Below are 20,315 nucleotides of genomic sequence, written 5' to 3'. Positions count from 1 at the left end.
ATTTTTGAATCTAAAATCCCACAATTGTTCTGTGGCTACCATTTTCCCAAGGTTGCCTTGACTTTGATTCCCTAAACTATCAGGATATCATACGGCTACCAAGTCAAGTGGCTTTCTGTTAGGCACACATAATCATGAGTCATTCATACATACCATTTACCAGTTGGAGACTCAATTTTTAGGAACTTCCAATTTACATTCGATATGTGAAAGGCATATTGTCATATTTCTATAAGATAAATGATAATATTTCATCAGAATGTGAAGAGGTAATGAAGGCTGTGAGATTTTAAGTCCTGAACAGTAAGCATTTTCAGTTTTATCACCCAGTTGATCAAGATGCCATTGGCTCAAATGGTTCAGTGTTTTATTTCTCTACAGTGAAGTGACAAGCTACAAATCATTGGGTCTGAAACAAACATGCTGCAATTTAAATTATAAACCATCCTTAGAATACAACCAGAGTTGCAAGAAGCACACAAAACTTCCTACTTCAATAGAAAGAAATACATTGATTAAATGTTGTTTGGCTTTACAAGATATTTACACATGTGTACAATAAGGTAGACTTTCACTTTTCAATTATAGCAGATCAGTAAGTGCAACTAGAAAATGTACTTACAGATTGCAGATAGACATCTATAGAAATAAGGGGGTTCTGTACTTCTAAAAATATATACATTTTATTTATAGAGGGAAAACAATTTTAAACATTGGTGCTTGTTGCAGGTATTGTTTCTAAAGCTGGGGAAGATATTGTCAATGGTTACTGAAGGGTGTCTACAAACGCATCAAATTCTTCCATATTCTTCTCATAGATTGCCAGCTTTTCCGGTAAGGAATCCTGAGGCAGAAATAAAATGAATTAAAAAATATTAGAAATATTTTGCAGCCTCACATTTGTTCTTATTCTTCAGTTGATAGGACATTCAACTTTGTATCAAGTGCTTGGTACTTCAATATGAGCCCCCAATATACACTGACATTCCAGAGGAGCAATGGGGGAATATAATTGTTGGGATTGTATGTTAATATAAGACCATAAGACATCGAAGCTAATGACTTAGAATGAGACAGGTTTGAATTGATTACAAAACTCTTGGCACCTTTGAAGATCAAGAAGTTCTCCAAATGTGCTGGTTAGAACCTTTGTTCAACCAAATCCAATCCCACTTTTCTGCTGATTATTATATTTCTTTGTTCTTCTTCCTCCAACCACTTGTTCATGCTACCCCGAAGTGCTGATATTTTCTCCAATGTTCTACATAGATTCACTATTATACCTTTGACTTTCAATTTCTACATATTTAATATGGATTTTTTATATCTCAAGTTTTAACTCATGAATCTTTGTAGTCATCCAACACAGGATAATCTATACAAAATATTCTACCCCATTTCCATCTAACATTTACTTTTGGCTATTTCACCATCTTGTTAATATTCTTCAACAGCTTCCTTTGTTTCTGAAAATAATTCACTATGCCTTTTATACTGCGAGTATCTGCACAAATTTTTAATCTTTTAAATCAATACTATACACAGTTAAATGCAGGAATCCCCAGACGGTTTGGCAACAAGTTTAAATTATTTCTAGTTGTTCAACCCTGTACTGCTCATTATTTGTCATCTTTCTTTCAATTTTGAATTTAATTTGTCTGACCCATATTGGGGACAACATCTTTTCAAGGAAATGTTGCAGGCATAAGTGCTTTCTCTTGTGCATTTATTATTTCAGTAATGTTTAAGTAATATTGTAAACATACTGTTTGATTAAGCATTCTTACATAATGCATTGTGTGTTAAATGTAAACATACGTGCATGGCATACGTCATCATGCCACCATGTCATAAATGTGCACCTTGCTAAAAGTAAAAGTGAAGTTTACACGCATCTCTCAGGCTTGTTTTTCTTTCAACTAGTTTTATGTTTTTGAGTTACAGAACGTAACAGTGGTGTCTAAGTTTTAAATGACCCCAAGATGACTACCTACCTGTTGAAGTTACATTGTACAATATACTGAGTGTGTGCGTAAATTTTATATATATATATTTACACACACACACACACACACACACATATATGTACATACACACACATACACAGGAGACATATTACATATTTGAGTTGAGAAGCATTCTATGCAAATGTGTAAAGAGTGTAGTGTATTTAATATTTCAGTAACATTTGAATAATATATTGTTTGATTAAGCATTCTTTGTTGTTTACATAATGCATTGGGGGTTATATGTAAAAGTATGTGAATGTCATACGTCATCATACCACCATGTCATTAGTGTACACCTCACTAAAAGTAAAAACAGAGTTTCCACGCATCTTTCGGGCTTCCTTGTTTTACTTTCAATTAATTTTATGTTTTGGAGCTACAAAACACAACACCTTCCATTTCTTCAACTGTTAGTTTGTAAAGCTTGGGACCATGTTCCCCACAAACTGAACACTGAACTTGGGCTGAAGTTTCAGAGGATGGGGTGGGATAGACTATGGGATCAGGTTATGATTATCACAGTATCCCAATGAAGGCTTAAAGTAGTTCTTTGTAGGTTCCTTCAGCAGATTGTTTATATTTCTCTTCCCCAACATATTAGTGCTCATGTACAATATAAGGAACAACAGGAGCAGTACATTTAAACCCTCATGCAATTCAGGAAGATTGTTAACCTCAGCATCATTTCTTTCACAAACACCATATCCCTAAAATCCATTAACAGAAAAATCTGCTGAGCTCAGCTTTGAATGTACTTGGTGTCTGAGCCTCCATTACCTTCTTTGGAGAATTCAAAAGGTTAATTATTCTCTGGGTGAAGAAATATGGTTTCTTCTGTGACCGGAAAGGCCAACCCTCAGAACTTTAGGTTTGGGTCATTACTTCAGCAGAGGAAATTTCAACTCCAAATCTACCCCATTAAGGCACAAGAATTTTATACATTTCAATGAGATCATTGGAGTATCGGCCCTGTCTGTCTAACCCCTCCAATTCAGGTATTCACTGCACTTCCTCTATCACATCCTTTCTCAGGTAGGGAGACAGATCTGTACGTAATAGCATGCCTTACATAATTGAAACAATACATCTTTATTCTTGCAATCAAATCCTACTTAATAATGAACAACAAGTTGCTTGTCTTCTTAATTGCGTGCTATACCTGCATGTTAACTTACAGATTTGTATACCAGAATATCTAGGTTCCTTTGAGCATTAACATCTTTCAATGTCTCATTTAAAACATACTCTACATTATTTTATACAAAAGTAGAAGATTAAAGTAAAGCTGTTCAGTTTCTAAGGAGGTGGTAATGACTTACAAACAGGTGCAGTTACTTGAGCATCAAGGACCATCCTATATCACACTCAGGTAGTCACTCGTTACATGTGTACTTGGATTTAACATCAAATTATGTGGTTGATGGTGGAAAGGTAAAAAGGTGTGTTGATTTTATTCTTGGCAATGTTCAGGTAAGAAGCCCAGGAGGTTAATTTTCCTTTCAGATTATTTGAAAATGCATGAGCTTTCACAGAAGCTATCAAACTGACTCTATTAGGTTTATGGAGACACCTTCCATGTAAGTGGCTGTACCATCAGTACAGAAGGGATATTACATTTAGATCCAGAAAAGAACAGATCAGTACATCAGGTGTGCGACATATGCTCCTTTCTGAGGCCAAGTTCCAGGAATGTACCTCACTATGACCCATTAATTTTATTTGTGGGATGGGCCGGAGAAAGAGGAAAACAGACAGTGGGTTTATTTGACAATAAATTCCATTGCATTAATAATTATTTTAAACACAATATAGTAGAGTTGAAAACAGAAGAATAAAGCAGCATGTCGTACAAGAGCAGCATGCAAACACAGTGTAAATGTATATGCTTTCTACTATTAGCAGCATGACACATGAATTTTATATAAAAGCAATGGCAAACATATTAAAATACTGATGATGGTGCTTTCATTTTTGAACTGCTTTGGCCTTCTGTTATGATATCATGCTGCTGACAGATGGGTATTTGTTACTTCCTCTCCCACAGAGCACTATAATGTGATCACAGCAGCAGCGAAAAAGCAAGTAGCCAAACTCAATGTACTATGATTTATGTCCATTAGTGCACGTGTACTATGTATTCAAACGTTGTTGCTTTAATGCAACTCCATAACTCTCTTCTTACCAGATCCTCAGCCATTGACTGTGCGCTGATATCTATGGAGAGACTGCTCAACTGAGGCGGGTTCTGAAATTCCCTGTAAAAGGTGCCAAGATCCATGGGTAGAAAATCATCCTTTGAGAAGGCAGGCTTCTAAATTGCAGATAAAGAAAAATTTGTTACATTAAATTTTATTTTGAAAGGAAGTTAAGCATAAGGATAGAGATACAACTTGCCTATAAAACGACGCGCAAGTAGCAAATGTATTTGATCAATGGCTGTTAAACACAGTAGATTCTATAGATAAACATGGTAACATGGGTGGTTGTGATAAAATGCTCTTTGACAGAAGAGCAGATCAATGTTCAAAATAGTATGTTTGTACTATATGACTTTAAAAGAAAAGCAACTCGTATAAAAACTGATGCTAATTTGTTAAAACTGAGAATAGTGTCCTGTTTCATTATCCAGAAGTAATTATTTCTCTGTATGGGAGTCGTCGGCTTGTCATCCTTCAGGAATTAATTACTTTGTAAAATTATTCAACTTTTGAGTCTACAAACTTATAGACTTCAGGATGAGAAAACTTATTTCTCTTGTACTTTATCAGAAGTGTTCAAGATTTAATTTTAGCACCTTCAGCAGTTCAATTGCCTGACCAATTTGAAAAATCTTCTTGATTTCAAAGTAGTAAAAAAGCCAGGCAGTACCATTTGAGTTTTTAAATTTTGTGTCATGCTCTTTTTTACGCAGACACAACAAAAATAACAAAAGTGAACTAATTCCAAATTATCAGAGGCTCAGGCAAACTACTTTGAACAGAAATGCTAAGAGATTAGAATATGGGACAAGTCATAGAGTATTATCCAAATTTAAAACAGAAGCTGTTTTAATTCTGAGCATCAAAGAAGTCTACAAGGCAGTAAAATAGTCAAAGTACAGCAGATAAAACCCAATATCTAAGAATGTGGAATATAGTTAAAAGTAATGTTTCCACAGGGGACAGCAGCTGATATGGAAGATACACACTGGTATTTCTGTACGACTATGAAAGTTTCAATGGACGCACTCAGTCACAGGAATTCCAAATTTGATAGCAGCTGTCAGAAATGATGTCTCAATTGTGGATGGACATTAGAACCTTCTCATTTGGTTTACAATATTGGATCTGGCACAGGGAGCTCTTTTGCATGCAGGGAAATGGCTGCCAGGGTTTAAGTATAAGCACTTACATTGTATTTATTCAAATAGACACTTTAATATTCCATACTCTTGCAATTAAGGTCTTTTTTCTATTAGCAATCATAGGTATTTGTTCTTATAACAATCTCTATCAAGAGATTGTCCTTAGGCTTCACTCAATGGTTCAATCTAGAGATGTACTCTCCCTGAAGCCTGTACTGCCACTGACAGAATTTTCACCTAATTCCAAGTGTACACCTAAAACCCAATTTATAATATTATGTTGAACCCCTACCTCTCTGAGCAGCTCCAAGTTCCTGGGTGTCAACATCCTGAACCCAACATACTGATGCAATCATGAAGGCAGCATTCCAGTGGCTATGCTTTATTAGAAGTTTGAGAGATTTACTATGTCACTAATGAAGCTAGCAAATTTCTACAGATATAGCGTGAAGAGCATTCTGACTGGTCACATCACCACCTGAAATGGAGGCTCCAATGCACAGGACAGCAAGAGGCTAACGAGTTGGAGACTCAGCCAGCACCATTACGGGAACAAGCCTCCCCACCACAAAAGCTAACTTCAAAAGGCTGTGCCTCAAGAAGGCAGCAACCATCATTAGGGACCCTCACCAGGCAGGACGTCCTCTCTTCTTGGGTGCAAGGGCCCTAAGACTCAATGTTTTAGGAACAGCTTCTTCCCCTCCACCATCAGATTTCTGAATGGTCTATGAACTGAACTCACTAATTCTGTTTTGCACTATTTATTTTTATTAATAGTAATATTTTGCCTGGCACTGTATTGCTGCCAAGAAAACGTGTGATAAATAAAACTCCATCATTCGAAACCCTGCCAAGCACTAATGGGTCTTTGCAGCTTGATTTCAATACTCTCATTATCGTGTGATCATAGCATGGCTAAGTCCCAATTCACCTTGTTGGGCTCCAACAGTCTGAAATATTTTATCTTAAGCATTTCCTTTCCCACTTCTACTTTATCATAAACTGCTGTCCCGTGAGACATCCTGCCTAGAATTCTTCCTAAATCCTTCCTGCTTCCAAGTCAGCTTAGAAATAGGTCCATCGAGCCCATACAATGACCCATTTTTACACTAATCCTACATCAATCCCATTTTTTAAATTCTCACCACATTTTCACCTTCCCTCAGATTCGAGCACTCACTTACAGACAAGGGGCAATACAGAGTGGCCAACTAACTGATCAACCCATGTCAACTGGATAAGGGAGAAACCAAAGCACCTGGAGGAAAACCAGGTGGTAACAAGGAGAACAGAAAAACTCCACACAGACAGCATTCTGAGATCAGAATATATGAGTAAAGGAAGATACAGAGGCTGCCATTTTATACTTAACATAAAAGAAAGCAAACCATTATTGTTTTTGTCTCTGTCCATCTTAAAAAAATTGGATTCTTCACTCCTCAGAGTGCTCTTCTATTAAGGGGAGAGGCTAACTCAAGTACAACTCACTAATCACTCCTTGATTATGGTGTAACTGCTACCATTTTGAAATTATTTGTTCAGGGTCTCTGGGCATTGGTGATGCTTGTTGTCCATCCCTACATGCTCCAAAGTCAGAAGCTTGCTGAGCCATTTCTGGGTATGTTGGTGTGTCTGGGGTCACAGTGACATACCACACTGGGTGAGGATATAGAATGCCCTTCCAGGAATGACATTAGTGAACCTAATATATTTTTAAAAATCCATGTTCATTTAAATAGATAAATTTAAAATTGTCAGCAACCTGGTGAGATTTGAACTTGCATTTTTGGATCAAAGTTTATTTGTCAACTTTGTACAACTACCAAAAAAATCCTTTTGACTGTGCTTTTGCCATACTTATTTTTCTGCAGTCATTCGTTCTTTGAATTTACCATTCTTTCGTCTTTTTATAACATGAAGATTACTTCAAGTTATAGATTATGGAGGTCATGTAAAGTTGGTTTTCAAAACCAGCAATTACTTGCTCTAGAACATTAATTGGAATTATAATTTGCAGATAGGAGGTTTTTCCAAGAACTCCGCCATGGATGATCCTAAGCCTGGCTGCAAAAGAGGGAGGGTTGGGCATGGGGCTAACAACTCCATCCCATAAAAACCCAGTGCTACAGAAACACCAACAAAAGCTCCAAAGACCTCATCCCTGAGAAAGGAAGGATCCAAGAAGAGGAGCTAAACCTGAGGACAATTTGAAAGACTGACCCAGACAGTGGACCATGATGTGCTAAGAAGAGAAGATTTTCAGCTGTTCAGAAAGATGGCTACATTGAGTATTTTCCTCTTCCTTCAGTTAGTCCTGACGAAGGGTCTCGGCCTGAAACGTTGACTGCACCTCTTCCTACAGATGCTGCTTGGCCTGCTGCGTTCACCAGCAACTTTGATGTGTGTTGCTTGAGTATTTTGTGTTTTTTATGCTCAAAATATTTTATCAAAAATTATTGATATCAGCATTATCTTTAATATCTTTGACGACATGCACTTAATATGTGTCATCCAATGGGATCCCTTCAAAATAAACTAGATCAGGCAATGTTGGAATGCGATAGGATTTCACTCTATCAATTCCCTTAAGATAATCTGCGTTCTTAGTTGCGATGCAAGTGAAAGGTGGTGATTTATGAACAACTGAGCAACAAGCCTGCAATGTTACTTTAGGTTAAACAAGTAGCCCGAAGTGCCAGAAATAAAAGACTTACAAGTTCCACCATAACAAATTCATCCTGTGTGAGGCCACTGCTACCGCTGGACTGGTCTGAGTGAAGACTGGCATGCAGGGGCGAATCTTGGATTGGGGAATCAGGGGGATTTACCTGTGTTAAAGTAGAAAGATGCCATCCATTCAGATGTAATAGGTTGCTAAGCAGCAGCAATCAGGCAAACCGTTACATAAACAAAAAGAACCTGCCAGGCAGCCAATGTCAGATGGCACACTAGAATTGCATCACTGAGCGATGAAACATTGAATTACAGTCATAATTTGGCATCCATTATAAGATTCTAGGATCAGTTCCCACCACTGTCAGATTCTAGGATCAGTTCCGAAGAGGAAAGACACAGCAGGAGAAAACTGTACATTTAATTGGAAATTGGGGTGACATGCTGGTAAGACATGGCTGAAATATTTCCAGCTCGAGATGGAGGCAGGAAGAAGCAGTGCTTGAACTCAAACTTTATACATATTTCAGAACATTTAATAAATTACAGAAAAGAGATAGACAGGATTATTCATAGGTTTGATAAAACTAGGATTACTCTTACGCTAGATATGGGAAGATTTTAAATCCTAGTGGTAGTCAGCTCCCTAGTTTAACAGAAATGAAGAACGTTCACGTCAGCAGAGATCTGAGAAATATATATGAACACAAGAAGCGAAAATGAAGCCTTTGTTCAATAGCTTGGCCCGTCAATAAGATAGGTTAACTACTCTCATCTTTTAGCTGATGGTTTATATTAAAAAGACCATACAGCAAAAGATGTTTTAAACCAGCTTTAAAACCTTTCAAGTTTCCGAAGGATTTATATTTCTTGCTAGACTCACCATAACATCAGTGTCCTCAGATTCAATAATTTTTGATGCAAACATAGCAAATGGCAAATCCATTTTGACAGCAGTAACCTGTGTAAAACAGGAAACCATAAGTTATATGACTAAATCTGATCATGATAAGAATAGACAAACATTAAAAAAATGTAATCTATAATCATTCACTTTAGTCAATTACTGAAACACATTACGGAGTTCTCCAAAAATATGGCACACTAGTTAAGCTACATAGAATGCTTAACATTCTATTTCTCTTGCTATTTTCTCAGTGCAAGGAAAACTGTGATCAGTCACTTTGAATTCATAAGCAATTTTAAGACTATGACAAAACTAAAGTTAAATTAAATCTGCTGTTGAAGCACCTGATATGGTTATAAGCTAGTTTTTCTTTTTTTGGTTTAAGAGTCACTGAAGGGTTCCTTAGATCATAGTGGATGTTCAGGAATCGGCAAAAGTTTTCGACTGTGACTGCCATCAAGTGTCATTACAAAGTTGACATGAAGTTACCAATGAAAGGGCAGTTGCACACACACCCACATAGACACATACGCACGCACGCACGCACGTACGCACACACACACACACACACACACACACTCACTCACTCAGTGGCCATATTTTTAGGTACACCTGCAAATATCTAATCAGCCGATTATGTGACAGCAACTCAAAGCATAACAGCATGCAGACACTACAGCACATAACTATGCCCTTCAACTAATCTAGTCCATGTTGAACTATTAATCTGCCTTTTTCCATCAACCTGTACCCAGACCATAGCTCTCCATACCCCTCTGTTCCATGTACTTAACCAAATTTCTCTTGTGTTGAAATTGAACATGCATTCAACATTCTCACCATGCTCTGAGTGAAGTTCCCCCTTATGTTGCCTTTAAGCATTTTGACTTTCACTCTTAAGCCACACTTCCAGTTCTAGTCTCACCCAACCTCAATGGAAAAGCCTGTTGGTATTTACCCTATCTATATCCCTCATAGTCAAGAAGTTTAGTTGTGGTTCAGACCAAACATCAGAATGGGGAAGGAATGTAATCTGAGTGACTTTGACCATGGATTGATTTTGGTGCCAGACGGGGTGGTCTGAGTTTCTCAGAAACTGCTGCTCTCGTGGATTTTCATGCTCAACAGTCTATAGAGTTTACAGAGAATGATGTGAAATTCAAAAAACATCCAGTGAGATGTAGTTCTGTGGGGGAAAACAGCTTGTTAATAAGAAGGGTTTAAGGAAATGGCTGAAGTGGTAAAAGTTGACAGAAAGGTGACAGTAATTCAAATAACCACGTGTTATAGCAGTGTTGTGCAGAAGAGCATGTCTGAACATATTACAATATGTCAAACCTTGAAGAGGATGGGCTACAGCAGCAGAAGGCCATGAAAATACACACAGTGATATCTTAAGATTACAAGAGTGTAATCGTGTGGACAACATAGATAGGTACCCTTATCAGGGTGGGAACATACATATATAGTTTTAGTGATGTTTGGTTGCTGGCTGCTTGACCAAAGTTTTTGGTTGGGTGCCGGACGCTTGGAGAGATTTGGCAGGGGGTGGGCACCCGGCGCTCGGCCGGGGGCCGTGGTCGAATGGTCGGCAACCTGGGCCGGCTCGCCCACCGGATTTAGTCTGGGAGGAGGGTGTGAGGACACCCAGCAGGGCTAAAAAAAAACAAGACCTGACAAAGGGCGGATGAGCTCCTTGTGAGCCAACGGCCATCTTCCATGGAAGAGATTAAAGCCTCACCATGTATCTACGAATCGTGTGCTATACACCTGGTTAGAAGAGATATGATGAACTTGGGCGCTGCACCGTGTGCCTGGACCTGCCCAGGGCCTCCACCTAAGGAAGGGCTGAGCTCGAAGAAGCGGCTGCGGCTGGAGGCCGACACGGCCTCGGGCTCGAGTTCGGCGGGGGCGGTGCCAAGGTGGTCAGTGGGAACAAACTGGAGGAGAGGCTGTACTCAGTGCTGTCACAAGATCAAAGAAGATGGAGGTGCATAGCCGCCAACCCTGGATTCAGGACAGCACCCACTGACTGACTGACTGAGACACACACACACACACACACACACACACACACACACACACACAAATTGGTTAGTTAACTCTTTCAGCATCAACAATAATGCTCCTGAAATGTCCATAAATTATTATTTTTTTCCTTCTTAGTAAATTGTTTGGGAGAGGACTAGGGAAGGTGTCTTAACAGCACAGGTAAAACTTCCTGCAGTTTTTAACTGTTTGCAAACATCCACATTGACACATATTTAGGTAAACAGAGGGAATGACCACTAAAAATGCTCACAACACATAAAAGTTGGACATCTAACATAAATATTAGCACATCTACATGGAGAGCTGTTGCAGGAAAGCAGCATCCATCATCAGGGATCCCCACTACGCAGGTCATGCGCCTGTCTTGTTGCTGCCATCAGGAAGATAGCACAGGAACCTCAGGCGAAACACTAGCAGGTTCAGGAACAGTTATTACCCCTCCACCATCATGCTCTTGAATCTGTGGGGGATAACTTCATTCAACTTCACTTGCCCCATCACTGAACTGTCCCCACAAACTATGGATGCACTTTCAAGGATTCTTCATTTCATGTTCTCCATATTTATTATTATTATTATTGCTATTATTTTTTCTCTTTTGTATTTGCAGTTTGTTGTCTTTTGCACATTGGCCGTTTGTCTGGCCCTTTCATTAATTCTATTATGATGCTTGGATTTACCGAGTATGCCCGCAAGAAAGCGAATCTTAGACATATATCTACTCTGATAATAAATTTACATTGAACTTTGAAATAAAGCAAGAGGAAACTTGTTACTAATAGCATTGAAAGTCAATTGTTCAGTCCCTGCTATATTTGGAGTCATACCTGAGTGGCTGGTTTGTTAACAAATGCACCCACTTTCCTGGTAAAGGTAGTCTCCAGTGCATCTTGTGGTGATCCACTCTTCCCCTCACTGCTCTTTGATAACATTTCTGCTTCACCACTTTAAAATGAACAAAGGAGAAGACTGTCAAAGATGGCTGTTTATGATTTTATTACATGTCACTGTTCTCAGTCATAATAAATATAAATAATAAATAAGAATAAAAATAAGCATTTTAATCTGACAAAAGTGAAATTTCTACTTAAAACCAGATTAGGTGTTGAACAAGTTTAAGAGGAGATTTAGTGTGTAAATCTGCTCCAGCATTCAACAGGCTCATGTTTAATCAATAAGACATGACTCAACTAGCCTCTTAGACTTTGATCCATTAGCATTCAAAAATATTTATCCCTGCCCCGGGTATTTTCAATGATTCAGCATACATTTATATCTGGAACAGAGAATTTCAAAGGTTCACAACCATACAATGCAGAAAATAGGTCTTTCAGACCACTTAATCTGCTCCAACCATTAAGCATCCATTTACACTAACCCTAAATAATTTCATTTTCACTCTTCCCACATTCCCATTTACTCCTCCTCGACATTTCCACTTACTTAAACACTGGGGATAACTTAGAGGTGGTCTATTAACCTACTGACTAGCATATCTTGGGAATATGGGAAGAAACCAGATAACTCGGAGGAATCCAGTGTTGGGAACTGTAGGGTCATGCACTTTGGTAAAAGGAATAAAAGCATAGATTATTTTCTAAATGAGGAGAAAATTCAAAAATCCGAGATGCAAAGGACTTGAGAAATCCTTGCGCAGGATTCCCTAAAAGTTAAGTCAGTGGTGAGGATGGCAAATGCAATGTTACCATTCATTTTGAGAGGACTAGAATATAAAAACAAGGATGTAATGCTGAGGCTTTATAAAACACTTGTGAGGCCCCACTTACTCTGAGCAATTTTGGGCCCCTTATCTGAGAAAGGATGTGATGACATTGGAGAAGGTTCAAAGACATTTTACGAAAATGGCTCCAGAATTGAAAGACTTATGATATGAGGAGCATTTGATGGCTCTGGGCTTGTACTTGCTGAAATTTAGAAGAATGGGGTTAGGGGGATCTCATTGAAACCTATCAAATGTTGAAAGGCCTAGATGGAGTGGATGTGAATAGGATGTTTCCTATAGTGGGGGAGTCTAGGTCCAGAGGGCGCTGAATCCATGGAATTCGTTGCCACGTGCTGCTATGGAGGCCAGGTCACTGAGTGTATTTAAAGCGGAGTGTCTTGTGGGGGTGTGCCTTATTCTGATTGCTGAAAGTCGCGTTAGTTGTGTTTGGTTACTTTAGAAGCTGCAGCTGCTTTTCCCATTGGATAGATGCCTGGTGTCCGCTTTTAAATATCCTAGGTGTATATGCTTTTTGGCTGTTTGCAACAATTGAAAGACATCAGGATAAAACAATAGCGAGTCTTAAGAATGAATTGGAAGATCTTAGTCAGCACTGTATTAAGCTGAGCGAATCAATATTGATGGCTCAGAGTAGGGTTACAAACTTAGAAGATACAAATATACAGATGGCCTGTTGGCTAATGAAAGTACTGAATTTAGAGGCAGCTCACTGGGCCTATCAGGAACTACGTTGAGATGGGGTAATGATCCTACTGTGTGGCTGAGAGATGGGGATACCTGGTTGGATGATAAGTATGAGGGAGAGAGAGTAGCGTGGCCCCTCGGTTTAATCCTCGAGATGATCGCCCTCTCCCCCGTGAGTTTGGGCCGGGCCAGGGCAGTAATTATGCGTTCCCACACCTGCTGTGGGGGACATCAATCCGCAGCTTCGTCCTCTCAGGAGGGGGAGGAGGGTCAAGAATGTACAGGGGATGGTGTAATGGACACCTTTGAGACAACAGAGCTCAGAGTCCCGTAAAGAAATGTTTTTAGTGTTGCTTAAAGCTGGGATTCTAGAGGAGTAGGTAAAATGGGTTTTGCAATATGTAAATACTGTCAGGAGGAACAAAAAAGGGAGACTGTTGAGAGGGAAGGATCATTCTTCAAGTCTTCTGTAGATAAGGGTTCCTTTTGTCCTCTGCCAGATTCCTCACATTTCATTTAGGGTTCCCTGCAAAGGATATTGGCTAACGATTGCCAGCAGTGGGAATCGGGGTGGGGGGGGGTGGAGTTGTGGCTAGTGCCTTGTTATTGTAAGGGGGGGGGGGTCATCTATCTTTCCTGTAAATATTGTGTGAATGATTTGAATGCAGAAAAATGTGAGGTGTGGCCATATGTGACAGTTTGTGTGTGTGTGCGCATTCGTGCGTGTGAGGGCTTTGCTTATAAGAGACTGTGATTGTGTTGGGCCCCACCCAGTTACTATTTCCCTATCTGTTCCCTGAAAAGTGCTGTTTCTCTGTGAGAAATTAATGTCTGTTTTCAGTTTTGCAGTTCCATACAAGTTTTAAAAGAGGAATACAGCCTGGGCTTTGTGTTTTGTATCTGTTCTGCGTTTATTGTATCTTAAACTGTTAATTTGTTACTTGTTTCCCCATGGTTTGTGTAATTGGTTTTAAGGAAGACTCATTTTTCACAGTGGCCATATGAGACTAGAGTTGAAATTTTGGTAGAAGTTTGGGCAACTTTATTCTGGATATGAGATACCCACATTTTAGAGGGAATTGAGCATTTGGGGAGTAATTCTTGTAGTTATATTGCTGTTTGTGTTCTCTAAGCATCCAGTTACTAATCAGGAGCAAGTGCATTTGCATCTCCCTGCATTACAGAATGGCAAAGTGGTGTATGCTAATTTGGTCAAATCTCTTACTAACTCTTCCTTCAGTTAGTCCTGACGAAGGGTCTCGGCCTGAAATGTCGACTGTACCTCTTCCTAGAGATGCTGCCTGGCCTGCTGCGTTCACCAGCAACTTTGATGTGTGATGCTAATTTGGTGTTTGAATTTGCATACTAGATCAATGGGTCAGATTGCTGAACTTGTATGAAGTCTCCTTACTACAGCAAGAAGGGATGCCACCGATATTGATTCCTTTAATGACAAGAAAGATTGTAAGACTGCTGGGGGAAATTATCTGGCCGCTCGGATTTCGGAATTCTGTTTTGGGGAGTTGAAAGGGAGTAGTCCATTTCAACCAACCTCAACCCAGAGTATGACACAGCCTTAAGGGACTTGAGCCTGAATAACCCCGGTGGAGTGGGTGCTTTAAGGGCTCGTATTTCCCTATATACCATTTATATAATTGGAAAGTCCTGACTCTTAAAGTGATCTCTCCATGTGACAAAAGAGTGTTGGTGTAGATGGTATGTGGAGTACAGGTACAAGGTGTAAGGTGGGTGGTAAGTGTGAGCAGGACCAGCACACTGGGACGGCTGTGTCTGTGCCAAATGGTCTTCTGAAGTTGGGCACATGTTGGAAGCTGAATGGCACTTACTGGATATGCAGTTTCTAGGCCTACCCATTGTTCCCACTGGGTGGTGCAGTTGCTATGTGGTGCTGTATGTATGCCACTCACTCCCGTGCCCTGCATGAGCACCTTGCCCATGCTGATCGGTAAGAGGGCTATTACAAAGGAAGGATGTTTGAACGATTACCCTTCTCAGCATGGTATGGCCAGACTGTCCCAGGAACTGATGCTTTGGATTACCTGCTCAGAAAGGAAGGTGGCACTTGTACTGTTATTGGTCAAGAATGCTGCTCCTACTTTTCTGATGGGTTGGTGAACATCACTCACCTGGTTGATCATTTCTCAGAGTCAGTCTATAACATTAAGTTGGGGAGCAGTTCACTGGTTATGACACTCCAGGGTGGGGCTGATGCCCTTTTGGGTTAAAGGGAAGCTGGTGGACTACTATAGTACACTGGGAGGTGACTATTGACTATTGGTATTGTACTCATGTGTTTTATGTACAGCTTGGTTGGGAGTTCGTAAGAGTTGTAATAGTGTGAGGGTTGGATCATCACATATATGTATACACTTACTGTATGTATATATATATATATACTTAATGTAATACAATTTTTTCCTATTTATTTATGTTTTTCACTGTACTGCTGCTATAAAGTTAACAAATCTTATGACATATGCTGGTGATATTAAACCCGATTTTGATTCTGATTCCGATTCTAATTCTAAATTCTAAAGAATTACAGACCTACTGTCCTCCAAGAAAAACCTCATTTTGGGAAGTTTTTCTGCTAGCTGCTACCAGCTGGGAAATGGTACCACAGCACAAAAGCCAGGAGCAACAGGCTCTGGGACAGCTTCTTTCACCAGGCAATTAAGACTGCTTAACTCATGCTGACACAACTGTATTTCTATGTTGTATGAACTATCCTGTTGTACATACTATTCATTATAAATTACTATAAATTGCACATTGCACATTTAGACGGAGATGTAACATAAAGATTTTTACTCATGTATATGAAAGATGTAAGTAATAAAGTCAATTCAATTCAAAACCAGAATTTTGATAATTTCCAATTCCAAAAGGTCTTGAGCTCACGACCAGATTAGTGTTTAGTGATCAGTGAACCCTTCCTTTTGGCAGAGACAGAACACCATTAGGTCTGAGTCCAAGAGCAGTCAGAGAGGATAAGGGCTGTTCTATATTATTCCATTAGATGCAATCATTAAGACAAAATGGACTGAACGTCATCTTGCAAGGTGTAGACAAGTACTTACAAACTTATTCTGCATCTGAATAAGCTGTATGAGTACACGTTCTGATAGGATTGATTACACTTATGTTTGTATAAATTCTTTAGCACTTAACCACCTTGCTGTTATTTTTGTAGCTGCATCAGAATATTCCTTGTGAATTAATTCGCTATTATTTTCAGCAAAGTCCAATTATAAGTGAACAGAACATAGAACAGAACAGAATAGGAACAGACCCTTTGGCTCAACTGGCTGTATTGAACCAATTAAATTAGTAATCAAACGGCCAACTAAACTAATCTCTTCTGCCTACATAATGTCCATATCCTTCCATTCTCCGCACATTCATGTGCCTATCTAAAAGTCTCTTAAACGTTCCAGAGCGTATCCACCTCTACCAGCACTCCAGACAGTACATTCCAGGCAACCACCACTCTGTGTAAAAAACATGCCCCACACATTTCCTTTGAAATTAACCCCTCTCATTTTAAATGCCCTCTGGTATTGGACATTTCAACCATGGGAAACAAATACTGTCTGTTTACTTTTATCTATGCCGCTCATAAACTTATAAACCTCTGTCAGATCTCCCCTCAGCCTCAGCTGTTCCAGAGAAGACATCCCAAGTTTGTCCAACTTCTCTTTATGGAACATGCCCTCAAAAGAAGAAAGATGAGGACTGATCCATTACCAGGTGTCACTCAAGAACTTTGTAGGCAAATTAAAATCAGGAGGGATCCACCTGGTTGAAAAATGAAACTGCTTTGGACTGGTGCTCTTTACATTTTTAAAAACCTTTATGAATCTGTTATCAGTGATAGGGAATTACATCATCATTTCCTTCAGCAATCCCGCTGTTAGTTCTAACTGTACCTGCTAGATGGAGTTGCTGGCACCTGTTGATTCATATCTGTGGGATTACAGGCTGGCATCCTATCACCCTCAGCCTGGGTACCATGGGCAGGATGTTGAGGAAGAACAGGGACCCCACCTTCTTTGCCAGGAATTGCCATCTGTTATTTATCAACAGAAGAGAAAGGAAATATTCAAGACCAAAATTATTAATTGCATAAATTTAAATTAAATTCAGATACAATTTAACTAATATACTTTAAAGTGAAATACAATGCCTCTGGGATTAAATAGGAAAACAAATTAAGCACTATTAAAATGTTCTCTGCAGCCGTGCTTGATGAGCCAAATACGAATTCTCACTTACTACCATGTATTTTTTGTTTATATTCTATGAAAAATCCTTGCCCTTGAACCTATACTATATTAATACAATGAAAAAGACTGTTAGGGCATATTGAGTACTATGGGTATGTGCTTATGCTGTTTATTACAGGATTTGGGAAGCAATGGAGAGCAACGACTGGAAGAGTAAAATTAAGCTCTCTGGTTAATGAGAAATCTGCATGGACTCCTCGTGGATGCAAAGGCACTTTACGTTCAATTCTTTTTGAAATTTAGAAGAATGAGAGATAATTGCATTGGAGCATAACATCTGGGAGGAGCTTGATAGGGGAGCACTGAAAGTTTTGCCTGGGTATGGCGGGTGGAATGTGTATTAGTCTCAGGATAAAGGGCCGGCCAAGCAAGCCTAAAGTGAGAAGAAATTTCCCTGTCGGAGAGGTGTGGAAAGAGGAATTCAGATCAGCCATGACCTCGTTGAAATATACAGTGAGACTCTGCAACTATTTCAATTTCACTATCTCACTTTTTTCTTCGGGCACACAGAAATCAAGAGTGGAGAAAAAACTGAAATACGGTTACTGTACAGTGTGGAATGAATGCATACTAAGTAACATATTTCTCCCCCCTTTTTTGTCAATTTTCTGTGCCATTTTCCTGAAGGTGCAAACTGACTTTTCATCATGCAGTCTGCTTGCCAGAGCTGCTTTACCTCAGAGAGGAAATTGGCATTTTTCTGGTTTCTTAATTGTTGAAGTGGCTGTTATGATAACGTATATGCCATTTTAATAGTTGACAGGTACATTGCAGGCCTAACATTTGATGGAATTAGTTGGCTGCACAACATAAGGGAGATAGAAGATGGATTACAACCCTGTTGAAGACATCCCAAAATTCAGCACTCCCCATGATAGGATTGACAAAGATTCACAGGAGCATCAAATCACAAATCAGAGAATGAAGTCAGTCACAGACAGTAAGGTAACACGGATGGAGGTTGCCATGAAAGTAAACAAGAGAAGCATATGCTCCTATCTCCGGATTTAGCAACTATGAGCGTTTGGAGCTCATCAGTTGAGTGCACTGGGTTATTCACCAGCATCCTTTTGTGAATACTACTCCAATCCCCTTATTCCAAGCAGCAAATTGCACTCAGCATGAAATTTCCAACACAAAAGAGAAGTGATGTGCCTCAAGGAGTTCATTAAAACCAGAAGTGCGTATTCTCCCACTTCAGCAATCTAACCCTGCTGATGCTTCAGATCTCCCCTTCTGCAAATACACGTCTCCCCATCGGGGCCATTATTAACAAACCTGTTCAACACATACCATTACTTACATTCATCTGAGCCCAAAAAACTGGAATAACCAGCTTTCAAAAAAGATGTCCAAGTAACTTGGTTGCACCAAGATTACAAAATCAGCGCCATCATAGAGATTTAGGAAAAGGAATAATCAAAATTTGTGGTAAAAACCAGTTGTACAAATTGTAAATTTTGCCAGAGTGCTAAGTCTCAGTTCTTTTAATTAAGAACTAACTGGACTTTCAACGTACCTAAAGTAAGTCATAGATTAATGCCCAGCAATTGGAGGAGAGGGCTAGAAGTAATGTGGATAGGTACACATGCCCATGAACAGAACTGATTTGACATTTGGCTATCAGAAGATGGATTGGTGGCACATAAATGTATAGTGGTGATGCAACCATGCAATGCTTGTATCTTCATTCTTCTCTTTTGAAGATGGTTCATCTTCCTTGCCTTCTGTCTTTAATATGCCCAGCAGCGTAACGTGAAAAAGGCATCAATTCACCACCATTGTGGAAGCCTCCATGGCATGCACCATACTCCTTAATCCGAAAACCCAGTCAAGATCCATTATCTTGTGGCAGTGGCAGTCACATACACAGGATCCTTAAAAATAACTATGTGACAGTTCTGAACATAAACAATGGAAACTTGTCAGAAAGGGTAGTACAAATCAAGGAGAATTTTAACCTACACATGGAGTAGAAAAAAATCCGATTAACAGGGATAGCTATGAGAAGAGGTTTACAGAGTGCCTTCAGAACTGTTTCTATGAATAGCTTGTTCCAGAGCAAAACTGAGGGCAGGCTGTAGTAACACTGGTATGCTGCAATCTAATATTAATGAACCAATTGTGAAAGTACAATCAGTTTCAGCTGGTGGACTGCACCGTGTTCTAAGACTCATCAGAAAATTTGAACAAGTACACCATGGTTGTGTCTTTATAAAAACAGTTGTAGACTAGTGTGTCCCCACAAAATCATTCAGAGTCTTCCCCAACCAGCAGCCCCTGAATACCCTGTATTTTCAATCTCTGAGGCTGACATACGAGTATCTGTTAGGAGGGTGAACCCATGGAAAGCATCCGGCCCAAATTGGGGTAGCTGGCCAAGTACAAAAGATACGTGCTGATCAACTAGCTAAAATGTTCACTGACATCTTTAACCTCTTGCTTCGGCAGTCTAAGAAACCCAAATGCTTCAAGCTGGCTTCAATTATACTGGTGCCTAAGAAGAATCGTTAATCTGCCTACGATAAGTACTAATAGCACTTATATCCACTGTGAAGAAGTGTTTTGAGAGGCTGGTGATGAAGCATATCAGCTT

General features: G+C 39.4%; 1 protein-coding gene across 5 annotated transcripts in view; it reads right to left on the bottom strand.

Annotated features, from left to right (window-relative positions):
* Window positions 1-350: 350 nt before the first annotated feature.
* Window positions 351-20,315, bottom strand: part of atg13 (ATG13 autophagy related 13 homolog (S. cerevisiae)) — a 128,993-nt gene continuing 109,028 nt past the window's right edge. For all 5 annotated transcript variants that reach the window (XM_072272242.1, XM_072272239.1, XM_072272243.1 and 2 more), the window contains 6 exons: window positions 17,363-17,502; window positions 11,812-11,929; window positions 8,909-8,986; window positions 8,067-8,180; window positions 4,192-4,320; window positions 351-844 (listed from right to left, as the gene is read on the bottom strand). In XM_072272242.1, the coding sequence (XP_072128343.1) occupies window positions 767-844; window positions 4,192-4,320; window positions 8,067-8,180; window positions 8,909-8,986; window positions 11,812-11,929; window positions 17,363-17,502 (657 nt within the window). In that variant the 3' untranslated portion in view covers window positions 351-766. The remainder of the gene's footprint in view (window positions 845-4,191; window positions 4,321-8,066; window positions 8,181-8,908; window positions 8,987-11,811; window positions 11,930-17,362; window positions 17,503-20,315) is intronic.

This window comes from Mobula birostris, chromosome 11, assembly GCF_030028105.1.
Source record: "Mobula birostris isolate sMobBir1 chromosome 11, sMobBir1.hap1, whole genome shotgun sequence".
Classification (NCBI taxonomy): domain Eukaryota; kingdom Metazoa; phylum Chordata; class Chondrichthyes; order Myliobatiformes; family Myliobatidae; genus Mobula; species Mobula birostris.
Note: the sequence above shows the minus strand (reverse complement) of the source record. Positions and strands in the feature narration are given on the sequence as shown.